The sequence below is a fragment of the Fulmarus glacialis genome, unplaced genomic scaffold (genome assembly GCF_000690835.1).
Source record: "Fulmarus glacialis isolate BGI_N327 unplaced genomic scaffold, ASM69083v1 scaffold12770, whole genome shotgun sequence".
NCBI classification, from domain to species: domain Eukaryota; kingdom Metazoa; phylum Chordata; class Aves; order Procellariiformes; family Procellariidae; genus Fulmarus; species Fulmarus glacialis.
In genome coordinates this window covers 634-23214 of record NW_009187219.1, presented here as the reverse complement: position 1 = coordinate 23214, position 22581 = coordinate 634, and the positions used below count along the sequence as shown (strand labels likewise).

Genomic DNA, 22581 nt, shown 5'->3' with positions numbered 1-22581 from the left:
CTAATGAAATTGCTCCTAAAATCCATTCTAGATAGTACCAGAAAGTATTTCAACAAGCTAATTTTGCCACAGCTTTCTGGATCAGACCATACACAAGATGCTTCGCCCCATTTATAAGAGGAAATAAAGGAAGGAATATTACGGTTCTATTTTCATGATACCTGCAATATGTTCGATTAGTGTGACACTTTGGTAATAAAAGCACAAATGTGATGCTATAAACGAGATGAGGATAGTTAGATTCTAAACCAGATCTGTGTAAGAAAATAATACCAGAAAACAGAAGGGAAATAATGATCAAAACACTGCAAGTGTAATCCTCTTGTAACATAAGCGTCTGAAAAGTACTTATTTCTTGGTTTTCCAATTACAGGGACTTGCCATGAGGTGCTGAAGCCTTGTTTCATTGATTCGGAGAGACTGGACCTAAATGGCGCAGCATGACTTTGCTCCAGCCTGGCTTAATTTTCCTACTCCACCATCATCAACAAAAGTATGTTCTTTGTTCTTTTGAACAGGCACTCTCATTAGAGAAGTCTAAATGTCATAACCTCAATCACAGTAAAAATGCAAATCTCTTTATGAACAGGGTGATAGATAACAGATGATATCTAGCAAGTCTTGTTGTGATTTAAGTAGTTGTACTGTGGTTGTCAAGCTCATACCTCCAGTAGAGTTTTTTGCTTGAGCAGCTGAGTTCACGGAAAGAAGCATGTGCCTGGCCACATTATCAGAGCTGTTGTTGGCTTAAGATTGCCTTCATCGGGAGTTTACAATGAATTACTATATTTTGTGCTAGAAGTACCAAGACAGAGGCATGTGCTTGATGTTCTTGCTTCTGATTTTGCTCTGTGTCCTATAAATTTTACAGAAGTGTTATTCTATCATCCAAGTGATTAAAAAAAATGCTTTTGAAATAGACCTTCTGAAATGGCTCTTCAGCTGCTGGTGGGATGCTTGTCACTACTGGTGGAGTGTGGTGCTTTCATATAGTTGTGCATCTTCGCTCTGGTTGTTTTCATCTAGACTACTGTTACTCACTTTGTACAATGGGACAGTTAGCTTGGAAACGGGAAATAGCAATCTCTGAATTGTTAGGATTTGTGAATATTCTAGGAAGTCATGAGTGTGTTTGTCTCATAAATGTTTCTTTTTTTCTGGCCTATCCTTCTACTCTTTCTTAATTTGTGTGAGTGCAGAGGCAGCACGGGATATTCAAACTCTTGTCATCTATTTCCCTATTTGTAGACCTGTCTTCTTCATTGTAATCTTTTGAATGCAATACCCCTATCTGCAGCTATGAGAGTGGCATTGCCTTACTTTAATATATTGTGCAAGTTTCTTACCGTCTTTCATGTCCATGGAAAATGTTTAGCCTTCATAAAGTTAGGGAAATAGGCTTGTGCTATTGTTAAATGCACAGTTAGCCATCAGTATTAGTTGTGTTCCCATTGCTTTGCTTATATACGTCTACACACACACACCCATCCCCCCCCATACACGCATGAATTTTTTTAGTCAGGTTGTTGAATGTCCTTATTCATATTGCTTTATTTATCTTTCTTCTACACCGACCTAGCTAGCTTCTTTGTTTAATATAGCCTATCAGCAACTCTCAGTTGCTGTTCTGGGAACATCAGGCCTGTCTGTTCCAGGACGGTTCCTCTGATCTGTTTGTTTTCGTTCTGCTTGATTTCTGATACATTCAACTCTTTTGATCTGCTTTTTCCAATTTAATACATTTTCAGTTGGAAAAGTAATCAGAGTTTAATATGGTGTCACAATTACAAAACAGTCTTCACCACATACTTCAAGAATTTGCTGGAAGAGCTTTGCTTGCATGCTTAAAGTGTCAATATAGCAGGATAAAAGTAAGTTCCAGAACTACTCCAGTACCACTTTAATATATCTGAGGTATGGATTGCATTTGTCACCTCATTCCTGAATTATGGGAAATTTCATTGCAAACGTATGTTGTAGATCCTGTTCTCTTTTATGATTCTTTGCCTTAAGGAGTTTAGATGGACTTTCTTTTTATGCTTTCTCCATTATAGTCTTTGTGCTTCATTGTTTGAAATGCAGCTTATTTGCTTCTGCTACCTCTTGCCTCAATGATCAGCATGCTGTGATACACAGCTGTCCTGGTTTCAGCTGGGATAAACCACGACAACAGCACATTTGGATATTAAACACTTGCAAAGTCTTTTTTATCCTACCCAATGTGTAGTAATTCCTCGTTTACAGAATAAGGCTTGTCCGGTCATTCTTCTACAAGACAGGTCTCAAATGTTGTGGCCCCCTGTCCCCTTCATTTCCTAGAATAGATTTTTATTTCTGCTTCCCATATATCAACAAAGCAGCTGAAGAGCAGAGCAGGTAAGAGGGTTGGAGATGAAGAGGAAGAGTGGCGTGAGGAAGGCAAGGTGTCTCATGCTTCATGCAGAATGGAGCTGGGATGAGGCTATGGTATCAACAACATTTAGACTTGAAAAGGAGAAACTGAACTCTGCCCGGTCAGTTTTTATTTCCCTTGAAGAGGCACTTTTAGGAATTGCATCTTTAGGAGCTTGGTTTCCCTCCTCGATCCTGGGTAGCTGAGGCATTTCCTTACATAGGTAAAGGCTAGCATTAGAAAAACCTGGTGCCAGGAAGCTGGGATTGTGAACGAGCTTTCTTAATGTGACTGTTATAGATTACAGCTTGACTGAAATCCATCTCACCTACTGCTGATGATTTCTTCTTAAGGATAAGACTTTATATCATCATCCTGTCACTTACATAGCAAAGTCCACCTAAATAGCTGGGTATCCATTGCTCAGTGGCTTTCGTTCAGGTCTGGAACTACTATATTTGTGTCAGTGCAGTATTGCAGTTGGGCAGATGGAAATGGCAAGGTGTTGTGAATAGTGAGGCCATCTTGGGATATGGACGAAACTTTTCAGAAAGGATTACTGTAAAACGTGTATGGGGAGATTGCTGACAGACTGGTAAACTCAGTTTTTGCAAGCTTACTTTTACTTCATGTTAAGCAATAAGACTTCTTACACTTCAAAAATCTGTGTTGCTTTCTTGGCTGGCTGAATCTAGTCAGATAATTTCTCAACTTCCAGAAATTGCCAATAGATTTCCTGTTGATTACAGTTTACTGTCATCTCTGCCACAAGAGGCTTGATAGACTGATAACTCCATCATGTGGGAAAAATGCAAACTGCATGATCTTTGCACACAATTTAGAGACTTCAGATTGTTATATCATGTGCAACTCAAACACTGTGTATAAAATGCTATCAGTTATACTTTGTGAATATGTGATTGTTCTTCAAAATTCATACTAAAAAATGAAAGTTAAACTCCGAAGGCAATACTAGAAGGTCATTGTATGTAAATGAACATATGAAGCTGTCTTCTAAAATTTCATCTACCATCAACAGATCTGGAGCTTTCTGAATTTTTTGGCAGCTTGTTCAAAATTTGTTTATAAGGATTTATTTTTTACTTAAATATTGAGATTCATTATGATAGTTTTTTAACTACTTGGATCTTTTGATAGTTTCTTGTGGTTTTCTGTTTTTTCTCTCTCTCTAAGTTTGTCAAGGAACTAATTAACTTCCCAGGTCTCAGATTGAGAGGGCAATCCCTTTTCATTTGACTTCTGTACAGTTTGGAAATATATGCTTTGTATTTTAAACATATCTGTTGCTTACTTGAGTTTGAATTTTAAGCAGTGAAGTTTGAATAGCACCTTGACTCTGCTGGGGCATTGTCAGTAGAACTTGGGTATCATTTTTTTTTGTGTGATTATCTCTTGCAGGGGTGGGGGAGGTGAGAAGAAGGAAATAATTTTCTTCAGCATGTTTTCCAAAGTAGTTAAACCTATTACTGTGATTTCCTTTCTCCCACCCTCCCTAATCACTTTGATCAGGGGAGTACTTTAAATATTAATATAGCTTGATTAGACATTAGTGTTGAGATAAATGTGGGGCTTTTGTTTTCAGACATACACCATTACTGCTGTACTTTTTTCCCCGAATGTTACTCAGTCTGGAGAGGGGGTGAGCTTCAGGCAGCGGAGTTGATACTTTGGGTGCAGTAAAGTTGATGCTCCCTGGAATCATTAAGCTTAGATTGCTGACACAGTACCTTTCCACACAGCTGTGCATTTATGCATTTGTAGCTCTTATGGCCCTGGGATGTGTTTGATCTCTTGTACATGTGCAATACAGTGGACATATGTGTGCACAGTAAGTCTGGTGGGAGGGAAGGGGCTTTGCTTCATCTGCATCAAAGGCTGGCTGCGTGGCAGGGAAGTGCTGCGTAACAGCCCTCTGCTGTCACTCACTGGGAGACGTGTGGTGTGAACAACAGTAAGGCTAAGCACTACTTTTGCAGACTGAAAATTTATTCTTGAATTTTTAAGATGTAACAGTGAAAGAAATGTTACAGTGTTAAAAGAGTAAAGCCAGACAGAAGTAATAGGGAAGACAGCTGCTTAAGACATGATCTTTGTTGGTTTAATCCCCTTAGGTATGAGTTCTAGACAGGATGTATTTTGATTTCTGAGTCCTATTCTCAATACAAGGTTTTAGTTTATAAAGTACTTCCTACTGATGTATTAAAGATTTATTTAAAATTTCTATAATGCCTACTTATAAGCTGATGATTTGAAGTATATTTGTGAATCTGTACACTTCGACTCTAGGTTTTATTTGTATTTCATAATTAGTTGCATTTGCCTTATTAAGTTATAATGACAAGAATAATAAATTAGGCCTTTTTTGGGTACAGCTGCCTCTGGTGGAAGCAACTCCTTGCTTTCTATGGAATGCACATGTGTAGTCTCTAACCACCCAAATTAAGATCTCAGACTTCCTTTCTGCCTTCCAAACTGTGATTTCCTGTATTTTCTTACCTTTTTTTATTTTTCCTCTGCTGTAACACATGTCACTTGTGCTCTGTTCTGCTGCCAAAACAAAATAGACGCTTGGGTTTTTTACCTTGTGTCACAAGCAAGGTTCTCAGTGCTGTTTCAGTGTCCTGGAGCAGAAGATAACAGCTTCCACTTTGCTAGCATGGGAGATGGTGACATAACTCTGAACATCTGCATACTTGAGGATTGCTGCATTGTCTGTCATTCAAAGTCCTTTTAAAAATGAATTGTATATACCATGAGTAATGTGCGTGTTACAGTTCTGATAATTCAGTTTTGTTATTAATCAGATATCTCAGGTCTACCACTTGTGCTCCTTTACAGTCATCACTGAACTTTGAGAAACATTCTGAAAATTTTTCGTGGACAGAGAATCGTTATGAAGCAAATCGCAGAAGACACAACTCTTCAGATGGGTTTGATCCTAACATTGGGCGGTCTAATGCAGGTATGATTTAGCTTTCATGGAACATTTTGAATACGTTTACATCATTGTTTTGTAGCACTTCAGCTAGGAAAAAAGTCTGATAATAGCCCTCCTATGCTAAATTCTTATTCTGTAGTAAAACTGAGGTAATGGAAAGACAGATCTTCTGGGAGAAGATGTGATGACTAAGGGTCGGTTAAAGTAGTGTGATTCCAGGTGTATTTCTCTCTTAAGAAGAATAAGAGTGTCGAGTTAATATTCTAGCCAACACATAAATGAGCAGCCAGAAAAGAAGGTTGACTTGTTTTAATGTTGGACTACTATCCTCTTTCTCTGGGACTGTTTTGTAAGATTCTTCCCTGCTGCTTGTGTGAATGAGAACTTAAGTTTACTATGCTGTCACATCCCGGAGTATAGAGCTGCTGACTTACCTTCTCTAACAATTTTGCAGAAGTAGAATATTCTTTTAAAATTGTTTATAATTACATTTCTTTAAAATCTAAAAATCTAAGGGCATTTTGGGAGAAAAGAGAAGAATGGTTGGCGTTCACAAGGCAGAAATGGTACAGAAAATACAAACCATCGTGGGGGATACCATGGCGGAGGTTCCCGTGCTCGTACCAGCACTTTCCACTGTGGAAAAGGCCAAGGACTGCATGAAAACAATGTATCTGATAATGAAACTGGGAAAAAGGAAGACAAAGAAGTACCCAAACAGTTTGAGGCTGAGGATTTTGTAAGTTAATTGTAATTATAATAAACAAGGTTTCATTGTTTCTGCAAGTGCCATTTTGTCCATTACAAGCTACTTCATGAGATTTCAACAGTTTCAGATCATCATATAAGGGATCACCCTTCCCATAGGTAAGAGGGTGTTAGTCATTTGTCCACTAACTTGTTTCTCCTTTTATATCCAGTTTGTATCATTGTATGTTTATTATTGTCACTTAAGTGCTTAAGTGAAACTACAGTTGGGTTCCAGTTTACTGTGGTATGTTATTTACTGTGGTATGTGTATATATTAAATTCCACAGTTACCTCACTGGAAATCTGAAGTACTAACAAAGGGATCTTTCTGCCAATAGCCCTTTGCGATCCCGTGCTTCAACCTAGAATTGTAGGATGTAAGAGGAAGGGTGAGCTTCCTCTTTGACGAACCATACATCGCTGTTTTTTGCTTTCTCTGGACAGTTCATGTAAGGGTATTAACTGCTGCCTGAGATGTTTTGTTGAGAAGAGAAACAAGTGAGCATTGACCTATTAGGGTCGCAGGGGGAAGTGTCTAATCTGCCTCCATTTAAAAATGTTTGACAGCAGAGGTCATACTGCCGATATTATTGTGAGTCTTTATTTCATTGGTCCCAGAATTCAAGACTTATTTTTTTAATAATGATAAAACTTTTTTTCAGCCATCTTTGAACCCTGAATATGAGAGGGAACCAAACCAGAATAAATCTTTAGCTGCAGGTGTGTGGGGTGAGTATTTTTGACGTTTTTAAATGTAAAAATGTAGCAGAGATCTGAAGCTGTTTTATTTGAAACATAGGAGGTTTTTTTAGAATTATAAAGATGTAGATTTAAATTATAAAGGTATAGATTGAAATTGAGGAAACGTCAATATTATTACAATGTAGGTATCTTTTTGGTAGAGAAGTAACACTTCTGTTTGAATATCAATTGGTTGGTCTGCAGATGCAGCCACAACTAGGATTCTTTCCCAAACAAGTATACATCTTTTTTGTAAAGATGTCAAGAATTTATCTTCACCTTTATTTTAAAGAGGAAATGCAATGAAGGAGGGTTGCCTAAGCTAGTGATGTGATTGCTAGCTGAAGACTTCATAAAAGAATACTTCTGACCAATTAGAGCTGTTGGAAGAGTTTGGAGAGAAACCTAGGAGATCTGGGAGGAGCAGGTTAGCTTGCAGAGGTTTAAGGTCTCTTCCTGGAAGCAAATGTCTTAAGCTGCTGGTTGTGTTTACGAATTACTTGTAACAAATCCAGTCCTGAGAATGGCCTTGAACTGAACTGTACTCTGGGATTGTTTTCTCATCAATACCTGATAAAATTTGGCTACCACTTTACAATTTTGCGGGCTTTATGTAGTCAATTGTTCACCTTTAAGAAGGCGGTAGCTTTAGACTGCACAGGTTTTAAAGTAATAAACTTACTCAAAATAAGAACCTTTCTCGTGATGAAGAAATAACTTTAATTAAACATAAAAGCTACTACTTAAACTGTTGCTAATAATGAGATCTGAAACTTGTTGCTCCTTTTAAATGGTACTTTAATTGCCGATTCTTTTTCTCGTACTTTCCCAGTATGTTTTGCACTCTTGGGTAACACTAGATTTAGGCCAACCCCTCAATATAAATATCTAATTGCTAAGAACTTTTGCAGGAGCCTAAACAATTGGACTGCTTTCCGGTTTTGTGTGTTTAGCAGCTTTCATGTGAAAGTTGGGAAATACAGTTAGTTATCTTTCAATAAAAGAGCAACAATAACTAAATTCTTTCCTAACCAGGTTGGGGAAAAATTACATAGCAATTTGAGTGTGTTACAACCTTAGCAGCACTCTGGCTGTGTGGCTTAGTTTGATCTGAAGGAGGGCAAGCTTTCCGGGCTTTTTGGATATCACTCTTCACAAACAAAGGAAGGAACAGTCCTGTTAGCTACATAAAATCATAGAGTGGTTTGGTGTGGAAGGGACCTTTAAAGATCATCTAGTCCAACCTGTAAGCTACAGTGCAGTGGCTTGTTACAGCTTACAGCTTGGTATCTTACTTTATTACAGCTCTGCTATTGCAAACCTTGTTTTGTAATTGAAAAACTGAAATTAAGGCCATTATTATTCCCTTTTAAAGAAACAATATTCAGGACAGGAGGAATGTTACCATCCCATTCCAACGCTTGTTAAAAATGTATACTTCCGTTAGATTCCACATTACCTTGTGTGTATGTAATGGGAGCATGTGAGTATTATGAAAAGTCTTTTCATAAAGTTTAATGGTAGCTAAGTATACAGTTATCATGAATTTTTTGTAACATCTACATGCTAAAGTTTTGTAACATCTACATGCTAAACAAAGCTAAAGTCACTTAAGCTTTTAAGATAGGTTTTTTTAAATGTAGGATATAGTGACTCTGCCCGTGAAGTAGAAATGCTTGCAGGGAGAGGAGATAGTCTTGGAAAAGGCTGTTAATGCAGCTTTGGAATGCATGTGCAAAAAAAAAAATTAAAGTTTTTTTTTCATTTCTTGCAAATTTTAGAACTGTTTTTAATAGGTGTTCTTTAAAACTGCTAAATTAATTACTTGTTTAGTATGACACCTGGCTGTATGTCTCTTAATTAGTGCTCTTTTGAACATGGAAATGTTGTAAGTTTCAGATGTTCTGTTATGCCCATCTGAGGCATGGAAGTAGAGAAACTGGTCATTGCTGTGGTCTGGAGTAGTGCACATCTCTTGTCTCATGTTTATAGAGCCTCGGTGTGGAGCATTTGGCTCTAAACTGAGCTGTTAATAAATATATAAGTAATTATTCTTCTAGTAACCTTAAATGGAAATATGAAAACCATAATCTCTTTTGAAGATTAGATAACTATCAACAACTAATAGTATTTGGATTTTAGATTTGCAAACAAGAACTGTGTAGCTGGCTTCTTTGAAGAATATCTTTACTTTCCGAAAGTAAAATTCCTGCATTGCCAAGTGAAATATTTTACAAATGGTGTTGTAGAAAATGGAACAGAATCTGTGTCTATCCAGGTTTGTACAGTGTGTTTTTTGTGGAACTAATACTGGTCTGAGTTCCTGATTTTTGCCTGTTTACTCTGGACCATATGCCTATCCAGTACCTTATGAACTAGAAACTTAAGATTGTATACACCTGCATACGTGTGTTTACACACTTCTTTTTTTTCCAGAGTACCCTTTGAATCCTAAATCTAGATCTCCGAGAATGCTGGTCATTAAAAAGGGCAGTACGAAAGAACTGCAGATATCTGGATTCCCAGTAGTAGGAAGTCTTCATTCACAGCCAGTAAGGAATGGAACTGGCACAAGTGTTTATAAAGGATTAGTCCCTAAACCTGTCACTCCACCTGCAAAGGTGAGTCTTGGAGAGCGGTGGCATGAACAACATGCTGAAAAAAATTATGCTGTAGTTCTGAACGTGCTTATTTCACCCCTGAAAGTACTGTTCGTAGAGTATTGTGCTTTCAACTTTTGCTAAGTGCAACACACCCCAAAAGTGAATGGAAACAACTTTTTCTCATTTTTCTTTTTAAACTATACCGTAATTGGATCTCTCTTTGTTTCTCATTTACCTTTTTAGAGAAGTGTAAGAGCTGTCCAAGTGAGAGTGAAAAGGATGTTTTTAACTTAGGGAATAGCAATGCCTTTTGTATATATGATTTTAACAGAAAAATGGATACCTAGTGGAGAGATACAGTCAGCATAAAAATACCTTCAGAACTTATCCCAATTATTGATAGAGATGATGTTGCAACCTTATTAGTGTCATTCTGGTCCCTTTCCAAATGCAACTTTCCATGTTCATCTCTTGATGTTTAAGGAATTTTTCTGTGCTCCTGAGAGCATATGATGGAGTAGTTCTTAACTCTTTAACATTCTACATTAAAAACAATACTTTCTGTATTGTTGAAGACGCATATTTTGATTCTTAATACCTCAAATATGAGGGTGTTGCTTGTTTTGAAATTTTAGTCGTTATATAAAAAGCGTAAACGGTATTTGTAAGCAGATGAATTGCTCATTAACAGTCTCTCTTCCACAAGAAAACAGGTGTTTGCGCTAAATTGTGGTTGTAGTTATGATTTGCTTTTGCTTAATGATTTTTCTGAAGATTCCTGAAAATAATCTTTTGTAGTTAATGACTCTTTAAATTTTGGTTTAAATTTTTGTTTAGCCTACGCAGTGGAAAAGCCAAGCAAAAGAAAATAAACTTGTGAATCCATTTCCTCATGAATCTGCATATGGTGTTGGCAATTTCAGTCCTTTCAAATCAACTGCCAAGGCATTTACTATATCACAAAATTCAGCGAAAGAGGTAAAGCAATGTCTATAGTTTTTATCAAATCTATAGAACATTTAATCTGGTTAGATAAGGGGATCAGTAAGTTTTATGCAGAATTGTATGAAATAAGTTTTTTTGGAAGTTAATGTGTGAGAAATATGGAAGGCACATCACTGGCCTTGTAAGTGCTGCACGATTTGCTTTCTAGGTTTGATTTGGAGTAATAATGGTGCATTAGGAAGTACAACCTGTTAGGTTTAAACTTCAAAACTGTTAATGGTAAAGTACACTTCAGAGGGTCCACTGCTCGTTAGCAGTGCTCCATAAACCTGCATCTCTGGATTTACATGTAAGAACTATTTATACTGAAATACAAATATCTTCCCTCAGATTTTGACTGTGGATATATGTGAAACCTGAAACTACAGGTGCCAGGGAGCCTTTTTGTCTTTCATTCAAAGTTTTGTAAATGAATAAACTACTAATATTCTTTCTTTTTCTGACTCCCTGCACTAGTGTAATAGGTCAAATTCTTCATCCCCTGTTGACAAAGTTGGTCAGCCTCGTTTAACAAAATTGACAAGAATGCGGACTGATAAGAAGAGTGAATTTTTGAAAGCATTGAAACGAGATAGAGTGGAAGAGGAACATGAAGACGAAAATCAGGCTGGGCAAGAGAAGGTAGTTTTGTTCATACTTATTGTAGATCCAGCAGTAGTAGTTTTCAGACGGACCATAAACTATTATTTTGCTGTGAACAGCTGTTAAGTCATGGTCTTGGATCTCTAAATGAAGGAAAGGAATTACATTTTCATGAGTGTAAAAAAGCTGTTCCAAGTACTACTCTTCCTCCAGTGCTTCTTAGTAGTTTCTCTTTTTCTTTCTGCAGTATCCGTTCATGCATGTTAATAACTCAGGTACATCTGTGTCTTTAGCAACAATAAAAAGAATAAATTAAGCTTAGTACACTAACCTAATCATAGAATCGTTTAGGTTGGAAAAGAGCTTTAAGATCATCAAGTCCAACCGTTAACGTAGCACTGCCAAGTCCACCACTAAACCATGTCCCGAAGTGCCACATCTACACGTTTTTTAAAAGGTCACTTCAAGGATGGTGACTCAACCACTTTCTTGGGCAGCCTGGTCCAATGCTCGATAACCCTTTCGGTGAAGAAATTTTTTCTAATACCCAATTTAAACCTCCCCTGGTGCAACTTGAGGCTGTTTCCTCTTGTCCTATCACTTGCTGCTTGGGAAAAGAGACGAACACCCACTTCATTACAACCTCCTTTCAGGTAGTTGTAGAATGCGATAAGGTCTCCCCTCAGCCTCCTCTTCTCCAGGCTAAACAACCCCAGTGCCCTCAGCCGCTCCTTATAAGACTTGTGCTCCAGACCCTTCACCAGCTTCGTTGCCCTTCTCTGGACACGCTCCAGCACCTCAATGTCCTTCTTGTAGTGAGGGGCCCAAAACTGAACACAGTATTCGAGGTGCGGCCTCACCAGTCCGAGTACAGGGGCATGATCACCTCCCTACTCCTGCTAGCCACATTATTCCTGATACAAGCCAGGACGCTATTGGCCTTCTTGGCCACCTGCGCACGACTGCTGGCTCATCTTCAGCCGGCTGTCAGCCAACATGCCCAGGTCCTTTTCCTCTGGGCAGCTTTCCAGCCACTCTTCCCCAAGCCTGTAGCATTGCATGGGGTTGTTGTGACCCAAGTGCAGGACCTGACACTTAGCCTTGGTGAACCTCGTACAGCTGGCCTCAGCCCATTGATCCAGCCTGTCCAGATCCCTCTGTAGCACCTTCTCCTACCCTCAAGCACATCAACACTCCCGCCCAACTTGGCGTCGTCTGCAGACTTACTGAGGGAGCACTCAATCCCCTCGTCCAGATCATTGATGAAGATATTAAATGGAACTTGTCCCAAAACTGAGCCCTGGGGATCACCACTTGTGACCGGCTGCCAACTGGATTTAACTCCATTCACCACCACTCTTTGGTCCTGGCCATCCAGCCAGTCTTTCACCCAGCAAAGACTACGCCCGTCCAAGCCATGAGCAGTTTCTCCAGGAGAGTGCTGTGGAAAACAGTGTCGAAGTTTTTACTGAAGTCCAGGTAAACAACATCCACAGCCTTTCCCTCATCCACTAAGCGGGTCACCTTGTCACGGAAGAAGATCAGGTTGGTCAAGCAGGACCTGCATTTCCTAAACCCATGCTGACTGGGCCTGATCACCTGGTTGTCCTGTATGTGCTGCGTGATGGCATTCAAGATGATCTGCTCCATAATCTTCCCTGGCACCGAGGTCAGGCTGACAGGCCTGTGGTTCCTCAGATCCTCCTTCCGGCCTTTCTTGTACATGGGTGTCACATTTGCTAACCTCCCATGAACTGGGACTTCCCCGGTTAGCCAGGACTGCTGATAAATGATTGAAGGTGGCTTGGTGAGCACTTCTGCCAGCTCCCTCAGTACCATTGGGTGGATCCCATCCAGCCCCATAGACTTGTGGAGGGCAGTGTTTCATGCCTTGGCTGTTAGTTATCCTACAAAACAATTAATGGAAAAACTTGGTTCCTTTCTAATTTCTAATTAGAGTGTCTTGAGCTTCAGAGTTCTGAAAATAATACGTGAACTTGGTGGGTGTTTCTTTTCCTGAAATTGTCTTGAAATCATAATGTCTTTGATACATATGTCAAATGCATTTGGTTGTCCCACTGTACACAGCTGATTTTCAGAAGGAAGTGTATTTAAAAGAAAAAAAAGGCATTTATTTGTGGAGGCTGTAATGTCCCTGGACAGCTGTATGTAACACATAGCCTGGAGTAGTTGTTGGTAAGAGCATGCTTCCTTTTTGCTGCTGTTGGCTGTTTCACTAACAGGTGTGAAAAGATGTTAAACAAATCATGTAACAAATAGTCCTTCTTCCAACATTCATATTAATGATCATCAGTAGAAGACATGGTGTAGAACTTAGTGGATGGGGGGATAGCTGCACAACAGTCTTCTATAACATGATCCTGTTGATTGAATTTTAAGGCCTGCAGTAACAGGTTTCACCTCTGAAACAACAAGGCAAATCATGATCAGCAGCTTGGAAGAAGCTATTTTGCCCTATATATGTTAAAATTGTTTAATACTTTTGTGAATTTTTTTGATAATCTGAGATGCATTCTTCAGGTGTATAATTTAACAGCTGAATGTATGTTTATTGGGATACTTGTTTTTAAGAAATTCTTGCTGATCATTCTAAAATTTCTGGAAGTAGACAACACTGTGAGTGGGAGGGAAATGATGATGATGGTCTTAATCCTGGACTCTGAAGTATGGTTTCTTACAAGTGCAGAACTAGCTGATTGAGTGATTGCCTCCTGCTATGGATAATGCTGTTATATGCCCATTTAAGGATTTTGTTGTCAAAAGGGTGTTAACTAGATAATGATCATACTCTCCTCTTTGTTTTTACAGTTGGTAAGTCTTCTGAGGCTATTTGGCTCATTTCTAAGTAAGAATTACAGGTTGCTGAAAGCGTAGAATCAAAAAAAACATGTCTGGTTTATAGGATTTAAAGAGCTTTTAATATTTAAGTGAACCTGAACAGTCTGCTTTCTAAACTTTCTTCCAGTTGTTTCATGGCTAGTAAGTTCCAGTTGCTGTTAACAACAGCCTGAGAAGCTGTGGTGAGTGCATGTGTGTAGGGGAAGTTGTCTGGATTTAAAGAGCAGTACCCAATCTTTATGAACTTGTTGGGAGGTGAATTTGCTGGTTGAGGTATGGTGGCTGTGACCTGCCCTTACACTAAGTGAACTTGAGAACTCTTATGCTTTCAAACTTCTCCTGACATACATGGCTCTGATATTTAATTAGGAACATGGTAAGTTCAATAGACAACCTGTTATTTCTGTAAGTATGAGAGGCAGCTTAAATAAGTTTGAATTTTAAGATATGTTTGAAACTTTGTAGAAAAAAGTTTGAGGCAGAGCATGAAAGTTGCTTTCTACGTTACTTGATCAGTGGCATGACTGAAGATTTCTGTAGTATCCCGGTGTTGCAAACTCTGGAAGTATGAACAGAATTACCCCCAAAGTAGTATAGAGTGTCTCCATTTAAACTTAATTTAAATTGAATGGAATTACTGAATTGCAGCGCTTGCAGACATTTACTTGTGAATGGAATTTACTTTTAAATTTTGTATTATATAATTATTTTTAACAGGATGATGAGTCCTTTAACTTGCATAACAGCAACAGCCCTCATCACGAGAGAGATATAAACCGAAATTTTGAAAATGAAATTCCGCAAGAGAATGGCAATGCTTCGATTACATCTCAACAGATCATTCGATCTTCAGCTTTCCCTCAGGCAGATGTTCTTTCAAGCTCACTTGAGGCAGAGCATAGGTATGTACTTTATATAATAAAAAGAGTATTCCTTCATGGTAAGTGAGCATGTCATAAATTCTTACTAGTTCAGAAGTCAGAATCTGAAAACTGAGAACATGTAAAATGTTTAATGAGTACTGTCAAAGTTTAACTTCTAGACATGTACTAATTTAACATGGAATATACTTTGTTTCTACTAGACTTGTGTACTGACTTAAACTTGCTTTACTAAAAATTTGATGTATTTCCTGATAAAGAAATAAAGCAAACTGCATAGTGACTTCATTCCTCTGATTTTTGTCTGCATATCTAGAAGGAACAATGCATGTAATTGCTATTTGTGTTAATAATACTTTAAATGCTGCATCATATGTAAAACTCTAGTGAATTTTTCCTCATTGTTAAAAGTAATTAATAATTTCTGTAGCTGACTAGTTGACACTATCAATGATATCACAAGACCATGCACTGGAAAGGGAGAAAGTAACTTCAAAAAAGGAAACAATTCTAGTATCTCATAAAAGTAACTGCAGTAGCAACGGGTAGAGATGAGAGTATTGCTGCTGGGAAATCACAACTCAGGCTGCAGATGAGCTTGTCATGAGCTCTGTCAGATTCTTACTGTTTCTGGCAGCTACAGAATTGCAGTGATAGATTAGGTAGATTTTTTTTTTTTTTTTCTTTTTTTTTCCTTCAGTGTTAGATTGTACGTGCACATTGGACTAGAGAACTTTCCCTTTTGTAGTACCTGCAGAGGAAACTTTCATGACCTCTTATCCCTCACAAATATGAAAAGTGAAAGGCACCCTGCTCTGTTCCTTTGTTCCACCGTTGGCTATGGAGACAGAAATCTTTTGCCACTAGAGGCTGCTGCTGCTGATTTTTCGACTAGAAGATAGGAGTCAAATCTAACTCTCATTTTTCAATTCAAATGACTTTGAATGGCCTTCATAGGGTTTCTGGGCAAGTGTCTTTCCTTTGCGGTATCCCAGAGAAGCTGTGTCTCCATACTGTACCAGCCCTTTGGCTGTGACCTCTGCATGCATGTAATAGATGTTATGGTAAACCTTTTTTTTTTTTTTTTTTTGTAGTAAATTGGACTTGAAGTGACCAGCTTAACTCACAGGATATTTGTGCCTAGTAAGGTATTGGCACGTCTTGTACAAAATATATGTTGGGCTTCCCTTCTGCTGGGGAAGTTTCCAACATGCAGCCATCATGTTGGTGTCAAGTTTGCTAATCTGAGGTTTAATTTTTTTATGTAGTTCACACTTGTAACCATTCTAGAAGCCCAGTGTTGTTTTAAAGGGACGGCAGTCCTGCTAACTTTAGACAATGTTGCTTAAAAGTTAATTAGCCAATGCCCTAAATTTTATTTACATTAACAGGAGCTCTGTAACTATTCACTTTATTGTACATAATACATCTTAGCTTGCTTGCAGTAAAACTTTCTAACTCAAACTACTGTTGCCAAAAATATAACTATCATTGAACTGCATTTGGCATTGCGACTCTTTTTCTGTATGTCTGTACAAATGCATGTATTCTCTTAAAAGAGAGTTTTGGATGATATGCATATTATTTCTGCTGCTTCCTGGGGATTTAAATGTTCCTGTCTGTCACATTGTCCAATTTGGTCGAAATACTGCAGAGGATGTAATTTCCTTTTCTGTTACTGTCCTGTCAACTTTTCTTTTTAAACAGCGTAGTGCTGTTCTCCCCTTCTCCTTCTACATTTCCAGGCTTTTATTGTGGTTTTAACAACATTGTTGTCCTTGGTCACCTGCAAGTTTGCCCAATGCACATCCACTGTATTGGGACCTAGAGTTCTTTGTGGGGAGGGTTATGTTGAAGGGCATTTTTTGGTGACATCTGGCTAAATGAAGTACCTGGCACATGACATCAACTGTGAGTTCGTCTTGCTTCTCTGTTTTCATACACTCACCATTTTTCAGCCCCAAGTGTCAGTTTCTTGTGTCAGTTCTGGCATATACTTAGAAACCTCTGTATTTTTTGTGAAATAGCTTTAACCTCCTTTAACATTTAAGGTCAATAGGTGTTGCCTGAAGAAGATGCTAATCCTTTTGGCAAAAACTCTGCAGCAGCAGAGCTTACTATCTTCATTGTTAAATGTCATGATGTCTTCACCCTCAGATAACCCCTGTTTTCACAGCATCTTCACGCGTAAAACCACTTTCTTCCTGCTCAGATACTGCTGTCCCACTTTGGCACTACCTAAAACACGTTGATTATTGCATCTTTGGATATCTCAAGCTTAGTCACGAGAGGAGTCTGTCTCTTGTTTCTTTTCCTCCTGTCATCCCAAAACTCACTCCTAGTTGTAGTCTGTCTGTGCTGAAATATATATGAGGCCATTGCATCCTGAATTGGAGGGACACCACTGGTATTCCTCATGGCTGCTCTGTTATCCAGGAAAATCTACAGATTCGCTCAGTGTGAGTCTTTGTCTCTTCATACCATTTTCAAGGGGGTACACTGCTCCACCAGAGCAGTTACGCAGAGGAAATACTTTCTTACTTTTCCATCTGACGCAGATTTCTTACCGTAAAATGAAGGTACAGTTTTTACCACATGTAGTGATGAAACAGGGTCGTCTGTGAAGGACTTGAGAACTTCTCAACTCAATGCTTTATATATCTTTTTTAAGACTTTTAACCTACTTTTATGTAAGAGTTTAAAAAAAATTATGGACTGATTAATCCATTTGTTACAGATCTTTACATATATATATAGGCAGAGCTGAGGGTGTGTAGCAAGTTCCTTAATATTGTCGTTTTTAATTTGAAGATTGTTAAAGGAGATGGGCTGGCAGGAAGACAGTGAAAATGATGAAACCTGTGCTCCACTAACAGAGGATGAGATGAGGGAGTTCCGAGTCATTAGTGAACAGGTAACACTGAGTTAATGTTCCATTATGAACTTGTAGTTTGCTACTCTAAATGCCTGCCTTTGTGGACGATCTGCAGTAATTTTGATGGTTAGGGATGTTGCTGTTTCAGTACCATTTCAGTATTGTGCTTTTGGAAGAGTAGTTCCTTTAAAAAGATAGGGGACCAGTGCTTGTTGTAGGTAAGGCCTATTCTCAAAATATCAAGGGAAGGGTAAGAGAGTGCTTCTGAGTAGTTTCAGAATTGCTAGTAGTAGAATTGTATGGGCTTGCCAACTCCTCAGCTTAGCTTAGAGAAAATTAGGGAATTTTCTTTCAAGGTTTTTATGCAGTTTCCTTGGTTCTCCAAAATTTGAATTTTCTCTGTTGGAAATTGAGACACATTTAATTCACTAGTAATAAAGTCTGGAAAGGCCATCTAGACTTGATTTTTTTTTAAATTTTTTTTTTTTTTTTTAATTAGGAGTGTTGTATGTACCTGATGGAGTCAGTGAGGAGGAGCTGGAAGACAGAATCTTGTGCAATGTTAATTCTGAACACTTGGTATTTCCATAAGGCTAGCCACACATGTATTAATTAGAGCATTTGGAATATTAAACTCTTAAATGCTTGGCTTATTGCCCACTTCTGCACTATAGGTGGAAATGCAGTCATTACTTTCTTGTTGTAGAATTTGTTTCCTTTCTCTCCAGTGTCTTTGGCTTTCTAGCTGCATCAGGTAGACGGATTGGTATACCCATTCCTCCCTGCTGCTTCTCCTCTCTGGGCCCCTTCCCTATTGCACATCCTGCCCTTCTTAGCATAGATGTTTGCAGCACTGTGGAAAAAGGGACCGCATCGCAGGAGAGACCATGTGGGAGGAGGGATCACTGGGGCAAGATGTCTGAGGAAGTGGGTGAGAAGAGGGTAAGCTCTCATTGATTGCAGGAGCTTAGCACAATTGGAGGCGCTGGGATACGGGTGGCTAGCCCAGAAGTGAAGGCTCTCAGGAGAGTTTTCCTTTGTCTGTGTATATGAAAAGGTAGTGCTGTGGATCCAACGTAGCCCAAAGATGAAGATGTAGAGAATGTTGAAATTCAACAGATTGTTGTGTTTAGCTTTTTCTTTTTCTAAATACATCTTGTTTTCTCATTTCAGTTACAAAAAAATGGCCTTCGGAAAAACGGCATTTTGAAAAATGGCCTCATCTGTGATTTTAAATTTAGCCCCTGGAAAAACAGCACTTTCAAACCTGCTCTGGAGAATGAGGATTCTGAGACGAGCAGCAGTGATACATCAGATGATGATGATGTGTGAAGACTTGTGTAACATCTGTAGAAGCCTGTTCTGATCTCATGAAAATTTGGGGATGTGTTGTTCAAAAAAAATTTCTAATTTATGTAGTAACATACCCACTACAGGAAGAATGATGGGACTTTTCTCTGAAGAAAGCCAGGAGTGTTGTGTTGGGTGTGTTGAACATTACTATAATCTCTTTGTAAACGAATGTTGTAGAATGAGAACTTGGGTTGACCCAGCATTGACTTTCTTCATCACTGAAGCATTTCTGGCTAGCAACGTGACAATGTAACAAGTCAGACTTTCTCATTTAATAATAAAAGCAAAGAATTGTGTAATGTCTTGCAAAGCTTTTGTCTTAAAATGTCCAAGTCTATAAGGAAGAAAAGGGCAGCTTGACACAGTGTTTTGCTTGCCAAGTCATTTCTTTCTTTCAATGGAAATCCTTGAGTCCACTTTGTACGCAAAAAGGGCAATGTAGCATGTTGGCTAAACTGAGCAAAGTGCACTAAAACTCTTTTCCCTAATTGAGCTGTTGTACTGTTCTACTTCTTCCACACATAACTGCTCTTTAGCCATTTGTAGTGTAGTCGTTATTAACGGCAAAAGACTCTGATGTTACAGTTCCAAATTTCTAGAACTAACCTTTAAATTGAAAGCTTTATGCGGTGTTGCAAGACCCAGTATTCTCACAGTGAACACATTTCTTGTGGGAAGATAAGGACTTCAGTTTTACTATTTACATGCAGAAAAATAATTACACTGACTGGATTTGTCCACTACATGGAAAATAAACTGATTTACAGAGTATTGTCTCAGTGCATAGCATCAAGGGTATTGTTTTTAAATCTGGTAAGTTTTGCTTGCATTTATATTAAATGTACGCTGGCAGCAGTGACTGCATTTCAGAATGAAGTAAAAAGTATTTTTATCACCAGATCTTTCTTCTATAGCAGCAGAAGCATATCTGTGGAATAAGCAGCTGTTTTGCTTACTTTGTCTCAAACTTCGTCTTTATGATCACATGTCTAAAAAACAGTATTGTATTATTTATAGTTTTATTTGGTTCATTTTAGTTCTTTAAATATTTTCCACAAGGTTGTACAAACTATGTAGCATTAGTTCGTAAGCACAACTGCTCTCGGTGATGCCATGTACATTCATAACATAGCTTATATATAGAGACATTTCCCCCTTCAAAATATTTTTGAATTGTACTATTTCTTACAGTAAGTAATTTGCAATTTAGAACTCTAAAGCAAAAATATATAAAGCTGAGATTTTGTCCATATTTAACTTTTTTAAGAAAAGACATTTTTTATAAGGTGGCATCTTATCAGTTTTGGGCTAAAGGTGGTATGTTTGTTTGTTTTTTTAATTAGTTTAAATAGAGATTTCTATTCAAGAGGTCAGTTTTTGTCTTGGAACAGGCATGCAGGTGTTGATTTAGTTAATTTTGGCACAATGTATTGAAATATGCCATTTTCTCATCTAAATTTAAGAGGATAAAAAGCTTTCTTTTTTTAAAGAGAAAGCTGCCATATTAGTAATGAAGTCTTTCCTGCCTGTATGCCTTACACACCTTCTTCCCCTCTCCTACAGTTTTTTTTACTAACTTTGACACCTTGGTGTAGTCTATTCCCTTTTTGGTTTTCACATCCTATCAACAGGATTTTCTGTCTGTCCTGATTACTTAGTGGTATGTGAATATGCTATTTTTACTACTAAGTGAAAACTTTTTTGCCTTGCCTCTCAATGGGACGTAGACTTTTTTCCTTCTTTATTCAGTTTAGTAACAAGTGTCACCTCTGTAATTAACCCTTTGGGAAGATACTATAATTACAGAAGAATTGTGTTATACTAAGAGTATAGACTTGGAAATTCACAGGTTGTAACTGAGAAAATTCTCTTTAGAGAAAGTAAAAACAATAGTTACACTTGGTACTTCTGATTTGCTAGTTTATATCCTGAAACTGAAGCAATACTTATAATGAGCTGTGAGCAAAGGAGGTAACAGGAATTGAGCAGTAGTTTTGCTTTGTCGAATGAAGCACCTTTACAGCCTTTGTAACTTCTTTTCTGTAAGTGTATGGCTTCTTTTGTATCTCCCGTGTTGTCCGTCCTGGCTCTACACACATGATGTAATTACTTTGTACTCCTACTACACCGTGTTTACGTTTCTGAAGTCTGGCATGTTTGATACCATGATTCGATGTTGTGCAGACACATAGCCTTAACCAACTGATACTTGTGGATTCAGTTCTAGTCCTATACAGTGGTCCATTCTGCTAGTTCAGAGATGCGTCCGAGGTCTGCGTAGCCCCTAGCTTAAATGGTTATTTGCCTGCTCTGTTATTTCACTTTGCCCTTCACCGCAGTATGGAGTTGAGGAAGCTTTGATGTTTGCACTGAGGAATTGGATTGCCTTATGTTATATTTACTTATGGCAAAGCTGAGTAGTGCGTTGGTCCTCTTTTTTGCCATCTTAAGATGAGGAACTCTGTTCTCAGTTGAGTTTTTGATTTTTATTTTCCTGGGAAATGTCACTTGAAACAAAGTTTGCTTTTCGTATTTTACTTCCATAAAATGTATGAAAGCATTCTTTTGCACTGTCCCCCTCCCTTTTGTTCAGCGCTTGAGGATGTAAAGCAGAATGAAATCTAATTCTCTAGTATATAACGATGCAACTTTTTTCATCTTTGACTTTATTCCTTTCCTAGGGCAATTTTAGTAGTTCATTGGCCTTTCTCTTCTTTTGTACATAAACCATACATCCTCTCTTGTTTTTCTGGTTGAGCAGATTAAACACCAGCAAGGAAGTCTGCCCTAAAGGCTTAAGAAGTTGGTGGACTAAGTTTGCCCATTCCCTTAGTAGGTTCTAGCAAGATTTGGATGTTAAAGAATATCTGCCGGAGATAGTTTGTCAGTGCTGGGTTGAAAGAGCTTGACTTTCAATGACTGATTGCTGCATGCAGACATGGCACTGCCGTATGATTTGCAGGCACTGCCATTTCTCCTCTTCATCCTGTCTTTATTGGCAGAGAACTGTATCTTCCTGGTTCCCCTTTCCATCGTTCTTCAAAAGGGAAGATGAGTGATGAGTCACTCACTGATTTTCTGATCTATTGGTGATGAGGGATGTGCCCTCTGTGTCTGCTGTTGATATGGAGGGTACCTGTGTTTATGGTAGGGAGCTGGGGCTCCTTTACCTCATCTAGAATGACCAGAGACCTTCCTCACTGACTTGTACAGGGCCTTTTTCTCTCTTAACTGGTAAGAGAAGCTAGTTACCTTTTCTGAAAAGAGTGTTAATTACAGTAAAGTTGTCCATTGATGCATATTGGACCCAATCAAGATTCTGAAGTAGGTTTTTGCTGCTTGTCATCCCAGTCTTTGAGAAATGTTATCAACTGTGAAGGAAATTGATTTTTGTTCTCCTGTGCAATTGCCTGTGGGGGAAGAAAGTTGTTCTTTATGAGGGGGACCTCAACTTTAGTGTTTCTTCTTTAAAGAATACCTGTTCTTCAGTACATACATTTAAACTGCTGGCTGCTAGAAACTGGAAAGAGAATTTAGTCAAGCATGTCTGTGTTTCCCTGTTTTCTGTTTGCCGCTAGGCA

General features: G+C 38.4%; 1 protein-coding gene across 3 annotated transcripts; it reads left to right on the top strand.

The window, feature by feature from the left end:
* The first annotated feature begins 430 nt into the window (after nt 1-430).
* GPBP1 (GC-rich promoter binding protein 1) lies at nt 431-19478 on the top strand. 3 transcript variants are annotated; one of them, XM_009574388.1, is made up of 10 exons: nt 431-493; nt 5252-5375; nt 5867-6090; nt 6764-6830; nt 9279-9463; nt 10283-10423; nt 10907-11071; nt 14609-14793; nt 17584-17686; nt 18821-19478. In XM_009574388.1, the coding sequence occupies exons 1-10, from the start codon at nt 431-433 to the stop codon at nt 18977-18979; spliced, it is 1416 nt and encodes a 471-aa protein (XP_009572683.1). In that variant the 3' UTR covers nt 18980-19478. The 3 variants fall into 3 exon arrangements, with proteins under 3 accessions (XP_009572683.1, XP_009572676.1, XP_009572691.1); XM_009574381.1 differs by having other exon boundaries at nt 431-495; nt 5233-5375; XM_009574396.1 differs by having other exon boundaries at nt 431-495; nt 5233-5375; nt 10283-10433; nt 10944-11071; nt 18821-19290.
* The last annotated feature ends 3103 nt before the right edge of the window (nt 19479-22581 follow it).